This window comes from Camelina sativa, chromosome 6 (genome assembly GCF_000633955.1).
Source record: "Camelina sativa cultivar DH55 chromosome 6, Cs, whole genome shotgun sequence".
Lineage (NCBI taxonomy): Eukaryota > Viridiplantae > Streptophyta > Magnoliopsida > Brassicales > Brassicaceae > Camelina > Camelina sativa.
Genome location: NC_025690.1, coordinates 24,368,845 through 24,390,592, shown reverse-complemented (window position 1 = coordinate 24,390,592; position 21,748 = coordinate 24,368,845). Strand labels below are relative to the sequence as shown.

Here is a 21,748-nt window from a genome sequence, read left to right as displayed (position 1 = left end):
GTATTAATATCTGCAAAGCCAGTGAAGAAAAACATTAAAGTCAAGCGGATCTACAGTCATAACATAGCTTAGTCTTATAGGCTCCTAGGCCCTAGCTCTTTCTTTTGCTCTTTTGCTCTTTCCTATTTTGCTCTTTTTTTTTTCTTTTTTCTTTTTTTTTTGTCATCCCATATCTTTTGACAAAGAATTTATTATGATTGGGTGCATTATTGTCTATTTATATTTCCAATTCTATTTTATCTCTTGAAAAAAAAATCATCATTTTTATAATAGTAAAAATTACATTTTAGTAACTTCCTAAACATTTGTTATCAACTTTGTAATTCATTCCATATTCTAGTGTTTAAATTTGTCTGATATATTTTTTGATATGTGAATTCAAATAATAATTTTACATATAGATAATAAATTACATGTTTATTGTGATTTGTAACTGAGAAATTTTGGAATTACATTTTCAAAATATATGTAACATATGTATATTAGTATATTTTAAAACCAACATAAATAATATCATTTTTAACATCATTTATTTTATTTCATAGATTAAATAACATTAAAGTATGAATTAAATATTTATTAACTAAGGTAAAAGTTATGTTTTAATTTATATAAATTTAATATTATTAATTATATATAATTTTTTCCGCATCCAAATTCAATTTCTGGATCCCCCACTTTGAAGATATGATTAAGTATTGTAATGATGGACTAAAAACTCCACGGACCAGATTATATATACCAAAACTCTGTACCATATACAGTAAAACCTCTATAAATTAATACTCTATAAATTAATAAACACTATAAATTAATAAATTTTGCTAGTCCCAAGTTGGGACAGTGTAAAAAATAACAAAATTTGATAAGATAATAAGATAATAATTTTTTTGAAATCCCCATGTAAAATATGGTCCCAATAATATCATAAATTAATAATCATGTAAATATATATATATATATATATGCTGATATAGTAAAGTATGTTTCTGTTAAACCTCATATCTATAAAACAACTGTTATGTTATATCTTCAAACTATAGTAATATAAAATATTCTATAACATTTCATAAAACAGCTAAAATTTTTTAAAGTTTTCAATTTCTAAATATGCATCATTTACATTTTGATAGTTTGATAAACTATTAAAATAAAATGTTTGATATTCTTATTCATAAATTTAAATATTTATGTCATGTGTATAAGTGAATTTGTCTATAATATTTTTAATTCATTGTCAATAATTTTTTTTTATTTCAAATTCAATTCCAATACCATAAAATTTACAACATCCAAAATTCTAATCTTATTTTGCAAAAATTGTCTCAATTCATAATTTTTTAAAAATGAAACAATTAAAAATATACCTATAAATTAATAATTATTAATTTACACTATTAGATAATAATTATTAATTTATAGATAAATTAATATCACTATAAATTAAAAATATGTCTTGGTCCCAACATTATTAATTTATAGAGGTTTTACTGTATACCAACACAAGCATCAATAACTTTAAAACAAAAACCAGATTATATATGGTAAGTTCATATATTAATTCTACCTCAGAAGAAATCTCCACTTGGTCTTCATTAACTGAAACGTTTAGCGTCGAAGTTAGCACAAGGAACTCAATTTTTTTGGCCTCTTACAATAAAATCTCCCGAATTCACAAAGATAATTACACAAAAACTGCTTTCAATTTTGCAAAAAAACCCTCAAGTCAAACCTTAAGAGACAATTGAAGTGTAACTTTGCATAAATATATTTTGGGGTTGTATTCAACTTAGACATTTTAAGTGATTTGTATAAAATTTATAAATCATATATTATTGATTTTAAAAAGTCAATTCAAATTTACTGTTACTAAAGTGGTGATTTAAAAATCTACTTTAAAATCCACGGTTATTCAAAACAGTTTGTGGATTTAGATTTTAATAAGTTTTAGGAATTCTGGAGGATTTGGAAGAATTTGTTTAGTTAAAAATATAGAAATTCAAATCGCATTGTTTTAAGTGAGATTTGAAAGAATTTAAACATAAATCATATCAAAATTCTAAATTTACTAAATCCCAAAAAAATGTTTTAAAATCATATTTTGAATAGGACTGTGTGATATATGGTATATTTTTTAGATGAAATAGTGAATTAATCCCGAAGGATGAATAAAAAAACACACACACGGCACACACACAATTTTAGACAACCAATAAGCATCAAACTCGGGACGTGGAAGCTTGTTAATACGGTGACAGAATAGAGGGTATTTTGGCCATTTTGCTTTGCATGTAGCTGTAATATGACACTGTTACATTTTTGACTAAAACGACCGCGTTTGATTACATGAGAGAATGTGACGAAGGATAAGGTTATTTTCGCCATTGTTCTACGAGTTTTCATTGAAACGACGCCGTTAGATAGAGTACATCAGGGATGTCATAGAATTACTTATTTTATTCATCTGAGACTGGTTTGTGGAGTTTCACCACTCTCCATTCTTCTATCCTTTTGGGCCGTATTATTTTGCACAATCCCGTTAACTTAAACGGAAGCCTTTACTGGCTCGGTTACAAGAAGTATAATCCTCACATTCAAGTTGTTGTATCGCATGATTTCTACGCTGAATCTGATCTATGCCAAGTTTTTCATTTCCCCGACATAGATAACAAATCAGAATTTAAAAGACCTTGCACAACTTCTCAAGGGTTTCTTATGTACATGAACGTAAGTTTAGAGCTCAAGTTAAGTATATGGAGGCTAGAGAGCGGGGAGTGGAAATTAGTAGCTCAAATATCTCCAAAGACCGCTTTAGATTACATTACGCTGACAATAAACCCTTTTGATTCTAATACAGCCTACGTGCAGAGGAAGATGCCTCACTGTTTGGCATCTGCTAACTTGCACAAAGGCAAGTTTGGGGACCATACAGTGCGGTGCTCACACCTATGGAGGCCTAGGGCAATTTTTTTTTTTTTTGACTAATTGTAATATTAGTAAACTATTTTAATATTAAATAAAAATAAAATGTTAATAACAAAACCAATAATATAAAAATTAAAATCATTTTTGTTAACTCACAATGTTCTATTGTAATTTTCCACATGTACTACTTTGAGTTATTCTTTGTTTAAATATTTTTTTTTTACTTATATTGTTATTGGTAAAGAATTTATTTTCAAGATAAGAAAATCTCAACAAAACTTATAGTATTTTTAAAAATATAATTCTAATGAAAAGTTTCCATTAAAGCATGTTATATTAAGTTAACTAAATATATAAGCTTACTTTTTATATAAAATGTGGCCTAAAATTTTAGTTTTTTTTGGTGGCCTTGGCATTTGCCCTTTTTGCCCAAGGGTAGGCACGGCACTGGGACCATAGCAGCGACGACAGTGGCATTCTAAGTTTTGCTGGCGAGTGGGACAACGCGGTAAATGGTCACTATTCAGAATTTGCCATCTTTTCTCTACCGCGTTGGCTCTATCGTATCCCTTCCCCACTGTCTTGCAGCAAGGTGTGAGAGACACTACACTTTGCTTCTCGTTTCTTTCCTAATTATTTTTAGTTTCTTATGTAAGAGGATCAAGGATCAAGTTTTTGGATGTTGTTTGATATAGTTTGAGTATTTTGTCTAATCAATGTAACAGTAAAAATGTATTAAATACAAACAATATATATCCTTGGATTGCCTCAGTTCTGATGGCTCAAACTTGTATATATTAACCTTGTTATAATGATTATAACTTTTGTGAAGAGAAGAGACGGATGGTAATTTGACTAATTTCTGTCCATGCATACTACTAATAATAAAACAACACTGAACCATACAACTATATATACGATTACAAACGACACTCATACAACTATTCTTTATCTATGTTTCCTTAAGACTCGTAATTCGTAGAGTACGTAGAACGTACCCACATGTTTTTAACCGTACGTTGATATCGATCGAGTATAATTGTTTAAAAAATAATACACAAAAGTAATCATTCTTCTAGCATTTGTGGGTGTTTATATATTTAAGTATAACATTTGATTTACTTTATATTTAAGTATGGAAATTAGGAGGAGACTCTTTGGGCAGAAGAAACTCACGTAGAAGGTATCATAAGAATAATTAAGATTTGCGTTGACTTTACTCATCAGGGTCAAATTTCTCCTTGTCTCTAGAACAAAGTGAAGAAGATGCACACAAGTAACAAAGTGAAGAAGATGCACACAAGTAACATCGATGCCTTTTTGATTAGAGACGATTAGCGCATCTTTCATCAGCTGGGGCAACGGGGTCTGTGTCGCGACATTGTAGTAAGAATAAGCAATTTCCACTGTCTTGTGTCTGAGGTTACCGTCGATAGTTAAAGAGACAGTGAAGGTGCTACAGAAGTCAGTGACAACATGAGTTACCGGGCATTCTACTACGTAGAAGTGGACGACATTTTCCCGGGGGAGGAGCCAGTGCTTGACATCGTTTTCATCAAAGTCAGTCGCAACTCGAAACTCGCGAAGGTAGTTCCTGAGCAACTCTGTAACAGCTGGGACATCACGTAGTTCCATTTCCCTAAATCCAGGAGTGACCGTTGCATCTGGTAACTTGTTAGCTTTGTTGAACCTCCTCACTTGCTCTTTGTTTCGATAACTTGTAAACCCAGTATCCACTAGCTTCTGCGGGTTCAACATTCTCATCCAGTATTGGCAATGGCAGACGATGGTGGTGACTGGTTTTTTAGCACGTATATTAGGTAAGCTATAAGCCGCTTGCCATATATCCTCCAAGTGAACCCTTCTAGTCACCTCCTTGATCATGGCATGAGCAATTCCCGTTGACCTCAGACTTTTCTGAACACACAAGATATCTATCTTTGCAAATTTGACAACCTCATCATGAACCCTAATTCTCTCTGGCACGCCACTTATGAAAGCAACGAGTTTCTTTGAGGTCTTGGCACGGACTCCAATATGCCAGCTCTGGTAATAACCAGGTGGACACAATGCCCACCTTAGAAACTCGTTGGTATAATTTTCCTTGAACAACTGTTTGACATCAGCATAATGTTGATTGAGAAAGTTGCACACCTCTGCACACATATCATCAGAGTTCAAATCGCATGTGGTCCATTCCAAAGCAGGAGAAGGTAGATCGTGTGGCTCTTGCCTGACCTCAGATAACGGAGTTGCGGGCTCAACTGTACCTTCAGGCAAACTCGTGTCTCCCATATCCTTTAACTGCTCAACAGGTTGAGTCTTCAAGATCTCTGAACACGGTAACCTTGGGGCTGAAGTATCGCCCTTGGCTAATGGGTTTGCTTCAACGATTTGATCTACTTTCTCGTATTTAGACAGGCTGAGATATTGACATGTTTTGAGACTGGATTTTTGAGCTCTGGCCGTCCTCAGCTATATCGTAGGGATTGACATCAGAAGGCTTCATGTCCAAGAAACAACTTTTACTGATTTCGATTTATTTTAATTAATTCGTTTAAATTGGAAGAAGATTTAATTGGGTTTCAAATGTTTTTATTCTTTTTAATAATGTTTATATAGAATTTCTTCTTAAAAATACATATTTTCCACATAATAAGTCAAAATCAATATATATAATGCGCCAAATGTTTTCCACATAACTGAATGGTTTTGAGTAGGGAAATTATGGCGCCAAATGTATGAAAAGGCAGATGATAACACGTGGACTAGCTTTAATCTGACGGTTAGTTTTGAAGAAATCTCAGGGTCAAAATCGTCTAAACATCTCTTCGTCATCACCTTCAGGACTCGCCCTCTCTGTTTCTCCAGAAATTTCGAATTTAAGTTTTCTCTCAGTATCCTCCGATCGTAGCTCAACTATTTTCCGGCGATATACTTCCGATTCCTCCTCTCTCACTTCAACCCGGAGCTTTTTGGTAAGTAATTTGTCACTGTTGATACTATCCGCTTCTGATTCTTTGGATTTTGTTTCTATTTAAGCCTTTGTATCAGACTCCGTGATAATTTTATTGCGATCTTTGTCCCGTTTCGTTTTCTCTGATCGTAGCTCAAATTTTTTCCGACGATCTGCTTCCGATTCCGGAAGAGTTTCGGTTAGCAATTTGTCCCTGTCTATACTATAGCGGAACTAAGATTTCTTGGTGTTTCTTTTTTTTTTTAGTTTCGATTCATGGCTTAGCATCGAATAATTCATAGCGATCTTTGTACCATTTCGTTTCTATGGAGATATCTACTTCGATAGGTTAATCGGAAAGCATTTGTGTGTTGTTGTTGCTGCTGGAGATTTTGGGATCGCTAGGGTTACTAATTTTAGTGTTTCATACTGTATCTTTCTCATTCGTTTTCAGTTTAATTCATGGTTATTGCTAGATTGCGTTTTTTTTTGCTTGCTAATACGCTGTGTACTATTTATTCATTGTTGAACAATCATTTTTTTTTGTGTGGCAGTCGAAACATATGACAATGTCAGACCCAAAACCGAATTCTGTGGAGGACGCTCTAGGTGCTGATGCCAAGAACTCACAAATTCAATCAGCCAAGAACCATTGTTCATGTGAAGCCATACTTGGAAGCAGTATTCAGAGACCCATAAGTTCTGGGGAACTCAACCTGTTGGGCACTTTAAGGATATCAAAGACGCGATTTTGCCTCAAGGGCCAATTGAGCCCGCAACTTTGGTATCTAAGGTTAAGCAAGAGCCATACAACCTTCTTGGTCAATTCGAATGGACCACATGCGATTTGAACTCTGATGATTTGTGTTCAGAGGTATACAACTTTCTCAAGGAGAACTACCCTGATGACGGATTTGTGTTCAAGGCTGATTACTCCAGAGAGTTTCTAAGGTGGGCACTGTGTCCACCTGGTTACTACCAGAGCTGGCATATTGGAGTCCGTGTCAAGACCTCGAAGAAACTAGTTGCTTTCATCGGTGGCGTGCCAGTAAGAATCAGGGTGCGTGATGAGGTTATTAAAATGGCAAAGATCATGTTCTTGTGTGTTCACAAGAAGCTCAGGTCTAAGGGACTTGCTCCTGTCATGATAAAGGAGGTGACTAGAAGGGTTCACTTGCAGAATATATGGCAAGCTGCTTATACCTCACGTGATGTACTTTCTAGACCACTTACCACCTGCCGATACTGGGGCAGATTATTGAACCCGAAGAAGATTATCGATGTTGGGATAACAAGTCTTAGTAAAAGAATGACTATGAGCATGGCCATCAAAGTTAACAAATTACCAGATGCACCAATCACTCCTGGATTTAGGGGAATGGAACGACGTGATGTCCCAGTTGCTACAAAGTTGCTCAGGAACTACCTTTGCCAGTTTGGAGTTGCGGCTGACTTTGATGAAAACGATGTCAAGCACTGGCTCCTCCCCCGGGAAAATGTCGTCTACAGTTACTTAGTAGTAAACCCTGAAACTCATGACGTCACTGACTTCTGCAGCTTCTACAGTGTCCCTGCAACTATCACCAGCAACAGGAAATACACAACATTGGAATGTGCTTATTCTTACTACAATGTCGCGACAGTAACCTCATATCCACAGCTAATGAAGGATGCACTAATCATCTCTAAGCAAAAAGGTTTTGATCTGTTATACGCGTCAGATGTGATGCACAATGAGAGTTTCTTCAAAGAGTTGAGGTTTACTCCAGGAAATGAACCGTTTCACTACTATCTCTATAATTACCGTTTGAGAAGTTCACTGATCCCATCAGAACTTGGGCTAGTTTTCTAGTACTGTTAAAACTCCTACAGCTCCCGAATGTGAGCAACCAATGTGTAGCCTAAGATTCATATTCCTAGATATCTTTTGCAACTAATATGAACAAGAGGAAAGTTTAAATCTTAGATTCCTATTTTCCTATTCCAAGATTCCTATTCCTAGATTCCTACTTCATGTTTTGCTGTCTATAAAGTCATAATAACATCACAGCGTTATGCTTTTGTATTCGGATCTTTAAGGTAGTGAAACAGATGCTTATAATCAATAACATTATTGGCACATCAATACTGTAGTGGTAAAGAGATATAAGAACTAAAATCCCAACATTTTTGAGAAATTACAAAAGCAAATCAGGAAAGCAGTAGGAACCGATATACTGTAATTGTTTCCTTTAAAATTTTCTCAAAGATCAGCAAAGACGGCGAATATGTTACCATTGATGTAATCGTTCTCCACCAAGCTTACCAAATAGTAGCTGCTCTTCACCTGCATTTTGGATCAAAATGTCCATTATTCATTATAAATACACCATTGTCAAGAGCAATAACTAATCCGATCAGAGCTTACCTCCTCGAGCAAGTTTCTGGAAGGGTCGGCTTCAGGGTACAAGTTAGCCCAGCTTCTTGACCAAGTCTCAAATGCTTCATCCTTCCATACTTTGAAGCTAGCGGGATCGACAATGGTTGGTTGAATGATTTCCTTAGCCGGGAAAACTCCCCAAGTAACAGCATTCACATCAGATTGAGCAGTGTTTGATACCCAATTTTCTCCTTTGTTCACAGCTATGTAAGTAATCGATGGCAAAGCTTTGCATTTCTCCACCACTGCATCTAATTTCTCCTTTGAGCAGAAGAACTCTAGATAAGCTTTTTGGTATACATATCCAACAGGACCTCCCCATCCTGCAAACCAAACACAAGCACAAGTATCTATGAATCTGGGATCAAAACTCTGAAACACTATTAGCTATGAGAACAGAACGGGACTGATTCCTAACCAACAGTTGGGGAATCAGATCTCTCGGCATTGACTGATGGCTGGCTATTGATGGTCAAGAAGCCTTTGGAGTTGATATTTACCAGCTGCTCGTTTATGATCTTTGTCTCTGGCTGGAGTCCATCTAGTTCAGACCAGGGACTGCTTTTTAGGTTTCCAAGGCAGAGCTCCTTGAATTTCTGTTATGTGGCAGTTTTTTTTTTGCAAGATTATTATACGAGTCAGCATTTTTTATACAGGTGAAAGTGGGGGAACAACTGTTTATGTGTGGTAGCGAAAGAAATGATCTACCTCCTGAATATCTTCAACACTTTTCAGTGGGACAGCCCATTCTTGTTGAAGCTTCTTGTCACGTGCTCGTGGACGTGAGAACTGACAGCAAAAGCATTTAGTTCAGCAGAGAAGCTCACAAGACGATTTTACATATAACAATGTAGAGCAAATCAATAAAAACCAATCAATGAAAAAATCCCTTCGAAACCCATTTGCTATGAGTCTATGACCTCCTGAAAGAGAGTTATGCAATTAAAGATGATGTAGTACCTGATGATCCGAGAGTGCACCATATGAAGCACTGCGTGAGTTACCCCAACGACCTTGTGGGAAGTCTTCCCAGCCCTTGGTTCTGGAAATGTAGCTCTTTGGACGGTTTGCCCTTCAAAAGATAAGAAGAAAGCCCAAGTCTTATATATATATCCTCTGGGGATTCAGATCTGTTGCGAGGCATAACCAGAACAACGTCAGAAACTAAGTGTGGTTACCAGAAAATGGGGCGAACATCTTCTTTAGTACGGAAAACGTTTGCAGGGCGTCTCCATGGTAAAGAGCGAGAAATTTTGGACTCATCAATCATACCAAGGTTCTGCAACAGCACCAAAGTTAGGAGACCCTAGTATATCTATATGATCCTTAATGTAGTAGAAAATGAAGACCAACCATCAATATAGCCAGAGCTGACTTCTCCATGTTCAGTGTGTAGAGATGAAGAGACTTGATTCCATGAGCCAACATCTTTTTACACATCTCAGTTCCAAGGTGAATACCATAGGCTTTCACAGCTTCTTCATTATCCTTGATAGGCTCCAAGGCAGCCATGACCTCAACTGGTATCTACAATATGAAACGGAACATTAAAATCTACATTAATAATGTGACTGTCACCACCATCAACAAAAGCATATGTTAATTCTTCTTCCTGTTGAGAGTTTTCATCCTACAACAGAAACTAAGAATCAAGTTTACTCTAAACATAAGAAACCTTTAGATCAGGAAAGGTAATATACCTTAGTCTTGCAGAAACCAGTCATACGCAAGAACCCTCTGTAGTTATTAATAGGCATAATTCCAGGAACAATGGGGCAATTTATCCCAATTTGCCGACAATCGTTCACAAATTTCAGGAATATATCAGTATCATAGAAAAGCTGAGTAACAATCAAATCTGCTCCAGCATCAACCTGTTCAAAAACGAACCCCAAATTCAAACACACAATCATACAAAAAAAAAGAAAAAATTGATGAAACATTAAACCAACAACAACAACAAAATAAAATTAAAAAAAAACCTTTTTCTTGAGATACTCAAGATCACTCTGATAAGCTTCATTAGACGCAAGACCATTCTCACCAATAACATCCGGATGAGCCTCTGAATTTTTCAAACACACAAAAATGGATTCTTTTTTCACTAAACACCAAACGAAGAAGACAAAATTCGAAATTTTTGATAAAAGAGAGACAAAGCAATACCAGGATAACCAGCAACAGTGATACCAAAGTAATCACCATACTTGGTCCGAATATGATTAACCAGATCCAAAGCACAACCGAAACCACCTTCAACCTGAACAAATTTATCCTGACCATGAGGCGGATCACCTCTAAGGGCAAGCACATTCTGAATCCCATTAGATCTAATCGTCTCAAGGGCATGATCAATCTTCTCAACAGGCATGTTAGTGCACGTTAGATGCATCATACTCTCAACGCAAACAACGTTCTGCATCCTCGAAGCGATGTCAAGGGTTAGATCTGCGGTAGATCCACCAGCTCCCCAAGTGATATCGCAGAACGTTGGACCATAAGCGACCATTCGATCCATCCGCTCAAAGAGATTGTCCACTCCATCTTCTGTCTTTGGTGGGAAGAACTCGAAGGAGAAAGCTGTTTTGCCTTCTTCGGCTAGTGACTGGATCTTGTCTATCACCTTCATCTTTCCGGTGGTAAGAGAGATTTTCAAAAAGACGAGTTTGTTTGTTTCATCAGAGGCTCTTCTAACTCACTCACTGGCTGCTTTATACTACACTAAACATAGAGATAGATCCCAAAAAGTTTGGTGGGTTTTTTTAGACTTTAGTACTTTACCCGTCCACTTCCTTAAATTTATTTCATTTTTTAGACAAAATTATAACTATTTTTTATATATATATAACCAATTTTAATGCATGTTTTATTTTAACTATTAATTTTTTTAACAAAGTGAAAAGGTATTTTTTTTTAAAATTAATTTTTATGTAACTCGACAATCAATGTATATATTCCAAAAAAAGTATTTAAAGAAGATGAGTAAAATAATTATTTTAAAGGGAATGTGATGAGTAAAAGATTTACCAACCACAGTTAGAACTTGTCGCTATCATTCCCCAACCCTTGCCGTGATGTACTGTACATGCTTTTTTTGAGTTGGTGAACCAGAACCATACACGCACATCACTCACCTACCACCAAAAATATATCATTGATCCAATTTACTTGTTTCACATTAGAAAATCCTTCCGTTTATTATTTTTACAGTGTACCATTAATCTTTGCAAAATTAACAAATGTAAATTGTTTTTGTAACTTTTCTACATTTTTTTATTATGTAAACACACAAACTCATTTTACATTTGAAACAATTGCAATCTAAATTGCGAAACCAAAAGTGGTCAGATTTTGCGAGTACTGGCTTTTGTCGGCGACACCGACACAAGATGTACGAACGAAGCTTATTTATCAGCACGTGCAAACAGAACAAACCGGTCTTTGGATAGAAAATTCTAAAAAAAACTAAACCGGATATGATATCATTACCGGTTCTTACAAAACCTACTACTGGAAATAATATCTTATCCATACAACAACCACAAAGTTCTTGCAAGACATCATCATATTAGATGCTCATGAGACAAAAGGAATGAGAAAGAAAGTAGAAATGTGGTTACAAGTAAATATATATTTTGTAAACATTAGATTATGGTACAACATATAACAAATTTAGATGCAACAGCAATGTCACTGCTGATGATCCCGAACGACCGTTTCTTTGATTACTTCAGTTAAACCAAGATGGCTAGATTATATTGGTTTCTCAACTCTGCAGAAACATAGCAGCAAGGGAATCTATGCTTTTGTTAGTTCTAATGTTTTCGTTAATAGAGTGAAATCAGAGAGAGTTTAAATCACCTCAAAGCAATATCAGACAGTTACAATCTCCCAATCTTCCCTCGACATGTCTATAAACTCCGTAACACCATCCTCGAACATTACCTGAGGCAAGTTAAAAGATGTTAGCTGAGGTCTAAACTGAGAATGATTTTGCCAATTTCTCGAAGGTGAACAAAGGAATCGGCCAAGTGTAATACCGAGTGCTTTCTTGAATACACATCAAAATGTCTAACCAGGCCAAAACACCTGAAAATCTCAAAAAAGAAAAATGAACACATCGAAGAATAATATAGAATCAGCCATAATACTAATCCAGGAGTCCAAAAGTACATAAAAATACCTATCACTCATGGGGCGAGATAACCTGATCACTTCACCAATGCAATTACGAGAACATATTTTCCCTTCACTAAGATTGTTCCTTGATTTTCCTGAAAAAACGTGGTCCAAAATTGCTTTTCTTACACAACTAAAAGGCAATGAGCTCCACTCCGCAAGTACATCAGAAAAAAAATCTATACTTACCTGCATGTATATGTCCATTTTGATGCACCTAACCAAAAATGGGACAAAAGTAAGTATCTAGACCTCCATAACACACAGAATCTCACATACTATGCAACTATGCAATGGAAAAAACAAGATCCATATTTTAGATAAATATTAACATACATTGGGCTGAGCCTGAGTCTGGGCCACTTCATGTGCCACTAGATTAAAAGCTTCATCCGAGGCTACCTTAGGTTTGCTAGGTTTTACCCCAAGCTTCATTCTGCAACCTACGGCTCCACAATGACAGTCTTGATCTGCACCAAACTGAACAAACCTGCTCTATTCGTTAGTGTCACAACTCAACAGATAAGAGAGAGCAGAAGCTATGAAACCAGATATATGTTATAAAGCAAACTTGAGTGGGAGGAAGATATCTCACTGATAATCATAGGTCAAATGTTCTCCCTTCTTTACGCCACGCGTAGCAAAGATGCCGATTCTTGTCTCTCCGTCTATAATCCTAATTGCAAGGAAAAGATAACCATATGATGACTTTGCTCTCAACTATACCGAACTAGAAAACAAGCACTATGGTTCATAACAACAAACCATTTCTGCATCTGCGTATTAGGGTTGCAACTATGATTGATATATCTCGACTTATTTCCCTTGTGAGTAGCATCAATCACCATATCTCTGTTAATCTCACATAAATAAAAGTTTGTCTCGCCACGGTGTTTCATCTTCCAAAGTCTCTCTTCACAAGTTTTATCATCTATAACTACATGGACCAAAAGATTCCGGAAGCAAAAAAAAAAAAAAAACAAGTTACCTTCTCCAACAGCGAGACAAAACAATCAAATAGTCAAATTACCTTCTCCAACATATTCAATGATAAACTCTCCAGGTTTGATTTCTTCTTCTGCTACAATCCCTGATCCGCATTTTTCTGTCTACAAGACACAAGTCATATAACAAACCAAGTAACCCTAACAACAACAACTAAATCCGAGCAAAACCATTCATACAATTACCTGAATTAACTTCATCTTCTTGACATGGCGTTGTTGGAATGGCTTATTGTTACACTCACTCCCACACTTGCAACTTGAGGAACAGGTTGAGAATAGCATCCTAACACAATTTGTGGTATTAAATCCATGAAATGCTGAAACAATAGATGAAGAAAAGTAAAATTTGGAAAACTGAGGCATACCCACAATGGCAGTTACTGCCACAAACAGTTGAAGAAGAAGAAGAAGAACCAGGGGAAGAGGAGGAGCAAGAACAGAAGATTCCATCATCTTCAACCCTCTTTTTGACTTTCTTCGTCAAGTAAATATCTTTTAATTAGCTAAGGCATATCAACAAATTATATGAAGTGAAAAGCAAAAATTTTAAAGAGAGATACTTGGTAAAGTAATAAGGATACTGCGCCTGATGAAGATATAAGGAGTAGGTTTCCCTTTGTTCAGCCAATCTGGCAACTCAAATTCTTGAGAATCTCCAATCTGTTTCAAAAGCTTGTTGAACACTTTCCCTAAGTGATTCCTGTCCGAAATCTGAGAAAAAAAAAAAATCTCAGACATAATGAAGAAGTAAAAATTTAATGAAGCGGAGAGATAGTTCTGGAAACAGACCTTTTTGGTGGCGGGCATGGTCACCGGATCGATGGGGGTGAAAAAGACTAGAGCTCTAAATCAAAGATTTGAACTTGATGACCTATTGAGTGGGAAGACCAGATTAGTTGAAGTTAGGCGAAAGAAGGCTAAAACAAATACCGTCTCCTCCTGCTGTTGTTTCTAAACTCGAATTCTCGAAACCCTAGTTGCGGTTAATATTATTGTTTCGGTTGAAGAAGAAGAAGAAGAAGAAGGAGAAGAAGAAGAAGATGAAGTAACAATGGCGGATCTGAGACAGCAAGAAAGCAGAGATTGAAGAATGAGCGGCAGTTGCTTACTTTTTTTTTTTTCTTTTTTCTTTGATAATTACGCCTCAATAGTAGTGACTCTCTTTAAGGATAAAAGCGTACTTTGAAACTCGAGATATTATGTAGGCCTGGCTCATAATGGGCTTTTTGTATCTGATCCAAATTGTTTCGACTAGCCCACCAAACTAATTATATTGAAATAACAACTATATATATATATATATATATATATATATATTGTTGCTTTTATGTCGTGTATGTCATAAGTCATAAATAATAATAGCCTTTAGTCGTAATCACATTTATGGTTAGCAACATTGTATTAATTTTAGATGCAATGAAAATTGTGATCCCAAAGAATCAGGAATTTGGAGAAAATAAATATTACCCGGTGCTAATGTGATCTATAACGTTTTATACCGCAAAACTATATATTTATCTAAAGTAAAATAGTAAATCGGAGAGTCGAATTTATTTATCTTCCACGTGTAAACAAGTAATCATTACAACCCTGTTAATGTGAAATTAATTACTCCATAAATTGATGTCATTAGTTAAAGCTATCAACATCGGAGGATCGATTTGAACAAGGTCTCGGAGAGAGAGAGAGAGAGATTTGAAAGCTCTTTGCTGTAAGGTATATCTTCGACGGTACGTTGAAGCGACCAAGATACAACACGAAATCGATCTTCTTTCTTCTTCTACTCCCCCCCCCNCCCCCCCCCTCCGTCGTCTGGTGAAACCAATTGATCGATATCTCTGTCAGGTGATCCTTCTTAATTGGATGACTGTATTGATTTCGGGTTTTTACTTTTTAGACGAGCTTCAGTTGATTGTTGTGTTGATTAATTGTATCATTTTCTGCTTCTTGATTTTTTTTGTCTTTTGTAATCTTGGTGATAGTTTGTTCAATTAGGAGGATATGCATGTGAATCCGGATGCTTTCCATGACTTTATCTTGTAAATCGTCATTTTAAACCCTTACTATCATGCGGATGAGGTTTCTCATTTCTGGTCTAATCAAAACTTGCTGAGTTTTTGTTTGTTTGTAATTATGAAGCTTATAATAACGAGGGCTGTTCTTTTTTTCATGATGCGTAGCTCTAGTTTTAACAGTGAGTGTGTGGTGCTACGCTGATCTAGAGTGTTGAATATTTCACAAGACTGTAGTTGTGATTGACCCTTTTGTAATTCAGACTTGTTAAACTTCTCTCAACCTTAATGTCACACACGCCCAATTTTGTCTAGTGTTTGCTGTTGATTGTACAAGTTTCTTTATCTTGGTTTGTTCTTACTTCAAGTGTTAATTTGGTGATTGTTATACTTATAATTTCAGAATAAGGTTCTCAGGATTTAGGTTGATTCTATGAGACGCACACGTTGCAATTGGTGCTTCATGTCTAGGTAATGAAGGCTTTATGTGATAGATTTGTTCCTCAACACTGTTCTTCTTCATCAAGCAAGAGTGATACGCATGATACGTCCCCACTAGTTTCAGATTCAGGACCTAGTGATATTAAGTCCAAGTTTACCTTTTGGTCAAACGTCTTTACGCCTTCTTCCTCAGTTTCTCAACCGTATAGGGATTCTTCTTCTTCGACTTCTGGGCATAAGCAAGATTGCACCACTCGTAATGGTTGGACAGCATTTGTAAAAAGAGCTTTTATGGCAACTGGCGCAATCAGGAGATTCCAGGAGCGTGTTTTAGGGCCTAATAGGACTGGTCTTCCCAGCACAACAAGTGACATATGGCTCTTGGGTGTCTGTTATAAGATATCCGAGGATGAGGCCTCTGGGGATACCGATGCTGGCAGTGTATTGGCTGCATTTCATCTAGATTTTTCATCCAAAATTCTGATTACATATCGTAAAGGTTTGTTAACTCAACCACAAAATTAAGCCAAAATTAAGTTTTTTTGCATGATATTCACCCATTTATTTTTTTGACAGGTTTTGAACCATTCAGAGACACGACATATACCAGCGATGTGAACTGGGGTTGCATGATTCGGAGCAGCCAAATGCTTTTTGCTCAGGTATGAGGAAGAGTATTTCTTTTGGCATTACACGGTGAAGTTTATAACATATTTTGACAAGCCAAATATTTGCAGGCATTGCTATTCCATAGACTGGGGAGGTCTTGGACCAGGAAATCTGAGGTAAGCTCAATGTAACACCTATTTTATGTCATAATAATACTGAATATGCAACACTGTGAACTGAAACCTGGTTGATCTAATTGATTCTAGTCCATTCTTACATCAAGAAAGTGGAAACCTTAGGCTTTTTTAATTTGAAAATGCAGCTGCCTGAACAAGAATACTTAGAGACATTGGAACCTTTTGGTGATTCCAAGACTTCAGCTTTCTCCATCCACAATCTTATAAAAGCCGGAGAGTCATATGGTCTCGCTGCTGGGTCATGGATAGGACCATATGCCATCTGTCGATCGTGGGAATCATTAGCGTGCAAGAAGAGAAAACAGACTGACTCTAAAACCGAGACGCTTCCCATGGCTGTTCATATCGTTTCTGGCAGCGAAGATGGAGAGAGAGGTGGGGCTCCAATACTCTGTATAGAAGATGCCACCAAATCTTGTCGAGAATTCTCGAAAGGACAGCTTGAGTGGACACCGATTCTCCTTTTGGTTCCACTGGTTCTTGGGCTTGACAAAGTGAATCCTAGGTTGCAATTGTGAAGTTGATTTTTTTCTTGTATGGTCTGTGCTTGTATTTGTATTTGTGTTTGGTCTTTGTGACACATTGCTAAATTCTGATGTCAGGTACATTCCATCTCTAATTGCCACATTCGCTTTCCCTCAGAGCGTTGGCATTTTGGGTGGGAAACCAGGTGCCTCAACTTACATAATTGGCGTTCAAGAAGACAAAGGTTTCTACCTTGATCCACACGAAGTTCAACAGGTATATTTGTGTGCCTAAATCGGATTAGTTGCCATAAGAACCATCTTTCTCTGATAGGAAGATCTGACATTAATCACCTTTATAAATGGTACATCACATTATGGTTTCACTTACTGATACTTATCGTTTAATGATTGGTGTAGGTAGTCACAGTCAACAAAGAATCTCCAGATGTTGACACATCCTCCTACCATAGCAAGTGAGTTTTATCAAATCATATTTCAGTCGATCTTTGCCTGGTTCAGTTTTATTTTGTTAACTTGATATTATCTTGAATCTGCATCAGAGTTCTTCGGTATGTTCCTTTGGAATCACTAGACCCATCTCTAGCTCTCGGCTTCTATTGCCGCGACAAAGGTACTGTGCTATTACCACGCTCTCCGAAACCCCAATGTTTAAAAAAACTGTAGTATCCTCCTAACCTTTGATAAAAAAAAAACTTCACTAATCCTCAACAGATGATTTCAACGACTTCTGTCTCCGAGCATCGAAACTAGCGGAGGAATCAAAAGGTGCTCCATTGTTCACCGTAACTCAAACCCACAGTGCTATAAACCAAAACAACTACGGGTTTTCAGAGGAGGACAACATCGAGGAGGAAGGACGTGAAGATGACTGGCAATTGCTCTGATCATCATCATCGTCATCAAACCATTTTAACAAAATTCAAAGCGGCAATTCTTTTTTCCTTGTTGGTGTTTTGTAAATTACATTAGAATCAAAACCACCAATGTTGTACTATAAAATCCTTTTTAAGATCTTTCAAACATAGATTGAAGCATGTGAAAATGGAAGAGTAGAGAAAGCTGAAGGTATTATTTGGACATGACTCCATTCTCCTATCTTCTTCCCAATCGTCATCGTCATCTTCATCATCACTTCTCCTTCACCTTCTTCACTCTCTTTTCTTCCACCAATCATGACCACCGCTTCACTCCCCAATCTTCCTGCGAAAACTGAACTTCCCGTCTTCATCGGAAGCTGTATAGTCTCAAGTTGCAGTCTCGAATTTCTCAAATCATCATCAGTTTCCCATTGTAACAACGCAGTGTCGTCGGTGAAGCACCATAGCCGTCTGAAGTCTCCGGCGGTGCGGCCTCTCGGGCTAGTATCCGGAAACCGCCAGATGTTTTCGATCTTGGACCACGAATTCGTAGCTGGATCGTAAATCTCTCCGTCGGATCTGAATCTTCCTTGAGATTCCGTTCCGTAACCGCTCAATACGCAAAACCTTTGATCTGTTCCAATGGCGAATCCTTGACATTCGTCTCTTCCTTCCGTCATCGGAGGAATCGTAGACCACTCGTCTTTCTCAACGTCGTACACCTCCGCCGAGCGTAAAGCGTTTTTCTGATCGTCGTGACCTCCGGCGACGTATACTTTCGTCGATCCGACGGAAGCGCAGGCGAAGAACGACCTCGATTCCTTCATCGGCGCACCTCGTCTCCACCTCCTTCCGGCGAATTCGAGAACGTAAACGAATCTCGTCGGCTGTAACGTCTCCGGATCCCAACCGCCGATGAGTAGAACCTTCCCGGCGTCTTGAAGTACGACGCACTCGCAGAAAAGCGGGACCCGCTCCTCATTCGGAAACGCGACGCGGTGCCACGTGGACATCGCGGTGTTGTAAACGCTTAACCCAAAACGCGGCGTGTAGAAAACGCGTGGCTGCGATTTATTAACGGTTAATGTCTCCTCAACCGGTTTAGACGCTGGAGTTGGCGGTGTGAGCGGTTGAACGAGGCAGAGGAGAAGCTCAGCTTTGCCGCATCTCCGCCGCTCTTGTATAAAGGAAGAATCGGATGAGATCAAGTTTCGCCATGAACGGCAAACGGATTTCATGGCGGATTGGAATTGGTACGGAACTCTGATCAAACACTCCATAGCTAACTCGGACGGTAAACCGGGAATCAAATCGTGACATTTGTGGACATCTCCAGCTTTCTTTTTCGACACTTCCCTAATCATCATCGAGCTCGAACCAAAAATTAATAAATAAAAAGAAAAGTGCGATTTGGGAATTGAGTGAGTGTGAAGTTACTTACTTACACACGGAGGTGGCAGAGCCTTTAAATAGGGAGGAGCAAGATAAGTTTGCAGTTGTAATATCGCGACGGTTCGTTTAATTTTTTTTTAACTTTTTTACTTATTTATTTAGCCGCGTAAAAGAAAAAGAAAAAAAAAAATTATGTAGCAAAACGCAAACGCACCTAAAGATTTATTTCCTAACTAATCAGAATCTTTCTTTCTTTCTCAAAAAAGAAAAATCAATTACCAATTTCGATTTCACCCAACAGGCACCAATTGGGTTAATTTTGATGCGATTCCCATATGTAAACAAGTGGGTAACTACAACACATCAGGCTTACTTCATCCAGACAGACGTACGGTGTGTGCTCTTTTTTGTTAAAAGCAAACTTTTTTATAAAGATAAAGCAGAAAGCTTCTAGAAGCTTTTTTATAAGGACAAAAACAAGATCTACTAAAATCAGTCGCTCGCGACTCATGTACTCCACACACAAAAAATCTTCTAAATCAAGAAGTATATTACTATTGTTTGTTACGGTGGTGAATATTTTTTTGTGTTTCTCTAGATCGCATCAACATATTTTAATTGGTCAAGTTCGAGAAAGAAATAGCTTCTGTTGAAATTTAAGTAAAAGAAAAAGAAACATACACTATATAGGTTTAAGTGAAGTTAGATAAGTTTATTGTGTAATTTAATTCATCAAGTGAGTTATATAATGTGCCGTACTCACTGTTAAATACTACTTGGTTTATGCTTTCACCGCACACACTAAACCTATAAAAGGTTCTTTGAATTGAACTAATATATTATATATTATTAATTACCTTATCAACTACTAATTTACTATTTTCCCTTTCTGTTTGACGTGACTTTAAAAAGAATTTGCTTTTGTAATCGAATCTAAATAACCTCTTGTCTCTTGATAATTGATATAAAGTTCATGAAGAAGAAGACCAGTTTAGCTTTGTTGTACCATTATTTTTCCTTTTTTTTTTTAAGGGAGAAGAAAATGAGCAAAGCTTCTAGAAGCTTTAGACAAATAATAGTAACCCGGTGCTGTCATGTGTCATAAGGAATGAGTCGTATTCACTGACGCATCCTCAACCGATGTGTAAACGTATCTATTGAAGTTCAAATTAAACTATTTAAACAAAAAAAAAAGTTAAATAATTTGGAATTTTGAAATAGAAACATTCATCTCAAATTGGCACTGTGCACGCACTATCAAACAAATTCTTTCACCAAAAAATAGTACACATATATAGATTCTTTCTTTTTTCATTTTCCTTACCAAAAGTATTGTTGCTTAATTGTTAAAGTTTAATATATATATATATATATATATATCATCATCATCATCATGCATGTGTGTTTTAATTTGTGAGGGCAGTTAGCCAGTTACATATACGAATGAGTGATTACAAGGGTTTTCTCCTTTATAGCCTTCTAGAAGTCCTCATAGATACATAGGCTTTTGGTTCTTCCGAAGAAAATAGTATTATTAATACGCTGACCACGTAGATTTTTGCGGTGCACCGACGCAAAGGTATGTCTCGCGGAGTTGCGGATCTTTTGTTTATCTAGAAGTGTTCAATTAAGTGTATGTTCATTTTGCACAATAGAGAAAAATCTTGTATCCGGGAGTTCGAAAATCTCATTGCTTAGTCACTCATGGATCATTTTTATTAATTGATTTTTTTAAGATGAAATTGCTAACAAATTATGACCGGATTTCATTTTTATTGTTGACATCCAAAAATCTATTTACATAATTTTAGGTTAATCAACGCACGCTACACACACTATACAGAAAGACTAATTTTGAACAAAGAATCTTACAAAAAGTTAAAAGAATACTAATACCGGAGATGATCTGTTTTGGTTTTTATCTCGAAAGGATTATGAATCTAATTTGTTTAGAACAATTAGAAAAAGTTAAGAATATAAACAACTGTTCTTCATGACTTTTCCTCAGTCATTTAAATTCATAAACCTTAAATGGTGGCTGGTACAAACGATTTCAAAGCTAATTTAAATGTTAAAATAAAGTCTTTAACTACTAGGAACTGCGATCAAGTGGTCAAAAATTATTTCATGGCGTTTTGGCATCCCCCAGATTCAAGCAATGTTTTGTTACAAATTGGTTTAAATTGATATATTTTCGTCATAGGTCAGTTTAAATTTATAAAAACATGTTTAATTTGGATGTAAGCGATATGAACATAGCTAAAAA

General features: G+C 36.5%; 6 protein-coding genes across 12 annotated transcripts; 2 read left to right on the top strand and 4 right to left on the bottom strand.

The window, feature by feature from the left end:
* On the bottom strand, nt 4,155-5,763 carry LOC104699440 (glycylpeptide N-tetradecanoyltransferase 1-like). Its single transcript, XM_010414744.1, has 3 exons — nt 5,710-5,763; nt 4,234-5,400; nt 4,155-4,172 (listed from the first exon to the last, which is right to left on the bottom strand). Exons 1-3 carry the CDS (start codon nt 5,761-5,763, stop codon nt 4,155-4,157), a joined length of 1,239 nt encoding a protein of 412 aa, XP_010413046.1.
* On the top strand, nt 6,445-7,877 carry LOC104793354 (putative glycylpeptide N-tetradecanoyltransferase 2). The gene is made up of 2 exons (XM_019246443.1): nt 6,445-6,452; nt 6,548-7,877. Exons 1-2 carry the CDS (start codon nt 6,445-6,447, stop codon nt 7,731-7,733), a joined length of 1,194 nt encoding a protein of 397 aa, XP_019101988.1. The 3' UTR covers nt 7,734-7,877.
* LOC104793352 (methylenetetrahydrofolate reductase 2) lies at nt 7,962-11,033 on the bottom strand. The gene is made up of 10 exons (XM_010519706.2): nt 10,467-11,033; nt 10,283-10,365; nt 10,001-10,174; nt 9,654-9,827; nt 9,479-9,579; nt 9,261-9,372; nt 9,009-9,089; nt 8,719-8,896; nt 8,289-8,623; nt 7,962-8,207 (listed from the first exon to the last, which is right to left on the bottom strand). Exons 1-10 carry the CDS (start codon nt 10,927-10,929, stop codon nt 8,124-8,126), a joined length of 1,785 nt encoding a protein of 594 aa, XP_010518008.1. The 5' UTR covers nt 10,930-11,033; the 3' UTR covers nt 7,962-8,123.
* On the bottom strand, nt 11,754-14,632 carry LOC104793351 (histone-lysine N-methyltransferase ASHH3). Of its 3 annotated transcripts, none has more exons than XM_010519705.2 (13): nt 14,276-14,632; nt 14,047-14,197; nt 13,852-13,957; nt 13,670-13,769; nt 13,510-13,588; nt 13,245-13,416; nt 13,075-13,155; nt 12,816-12,969; nt 12,669-12,696; nt 12,484-12,574; nt 12,341-12,389; nt 12,162-12,245; nt 11,754-12,072 (listed from the first exon to the last, which is right to left on the bottom strand). In XM_010519705.2, exons 1-12 carry the CDS (start codon nt 14,291-14,293, stop codon nt 12,174-12,176), a joined length of 1,101 nt encoding a protein of 366 aa, XP_010518007.1. In that variant the 5' UTR covers nt 14,294-14,632; the 3' UTR covers nt 11,754-12,072; nt 12,162-12,173. The 3 variants fall into 3 exon arrangements, with proteins under 3 accessions (XP_010518007.1, XP_010518006.1, XP_010518005.1); XM_010519704.2 differs by having other exon boundaries at nt 11,754-12,098; nt 13,852-13,978; nt 14,068-14,197; XM_010519703.2 differs by having other exon boundaries at nt 13,852-13,978; nt 14,068-14,197.
* On the top strand, nt 15,121-18,310 carry LOC104793349 (cysteine protease ATG4a-like). Of its 5 annotated transcripts, none has more exons than XM_019226839.1 (10): nt 15,122-15,331; nt 15,916-15,969; nt 16,133-16,438; nt 16,516-16,601; nt 16,677-16,724; nt 16,871-17,250; nt 17,348-17,486; nt 17,630-17,685; nt 17,773-17,843; nt 17,945-18,310. In XM_019226839.1, exons 3-10 carry the CDS (start codon nt 16,231-16,233, stop codon nt 18,115-18,117), a joined length of 1,161 nt encoding a protein of 386 aa, XP_019082384.1. In that variant the 5' UTR covers nt 15,122-15,331; nt 15,916-15,969; nt 16,133-16,230; the 3' UTR covers nt 18,118-18,310. The 5 variants fall into 5 exon arrangements, with proteins under 5 accessions (XP_010518002.1, XP_019082384.1, XP_010518003.1 ...); XM_010519701.2 differs by having other exon boundaries at nt 15,902-15,969; XM_010519700.2 differs by having other exon boundaries at nt 15,121-15,331; nt 15,916-16,438.
* LOC104793350 (F-box/kelch-repeat protein At2g44130-like) lies at nt 18,137-19,827 on the bottom strand. Its single transcript, XM_010519702.2, has one exon. The coding sequence runs from the start codon at nt 19,455-19,457 to the stop codon at nt 18,249-18,251; it is 1,209 nt and encodes a 402-aa protein (XP_010518004.1). The 5' UTR covers nt 19,458-19,827; the 3' UTR covers nt 18,137-18,248.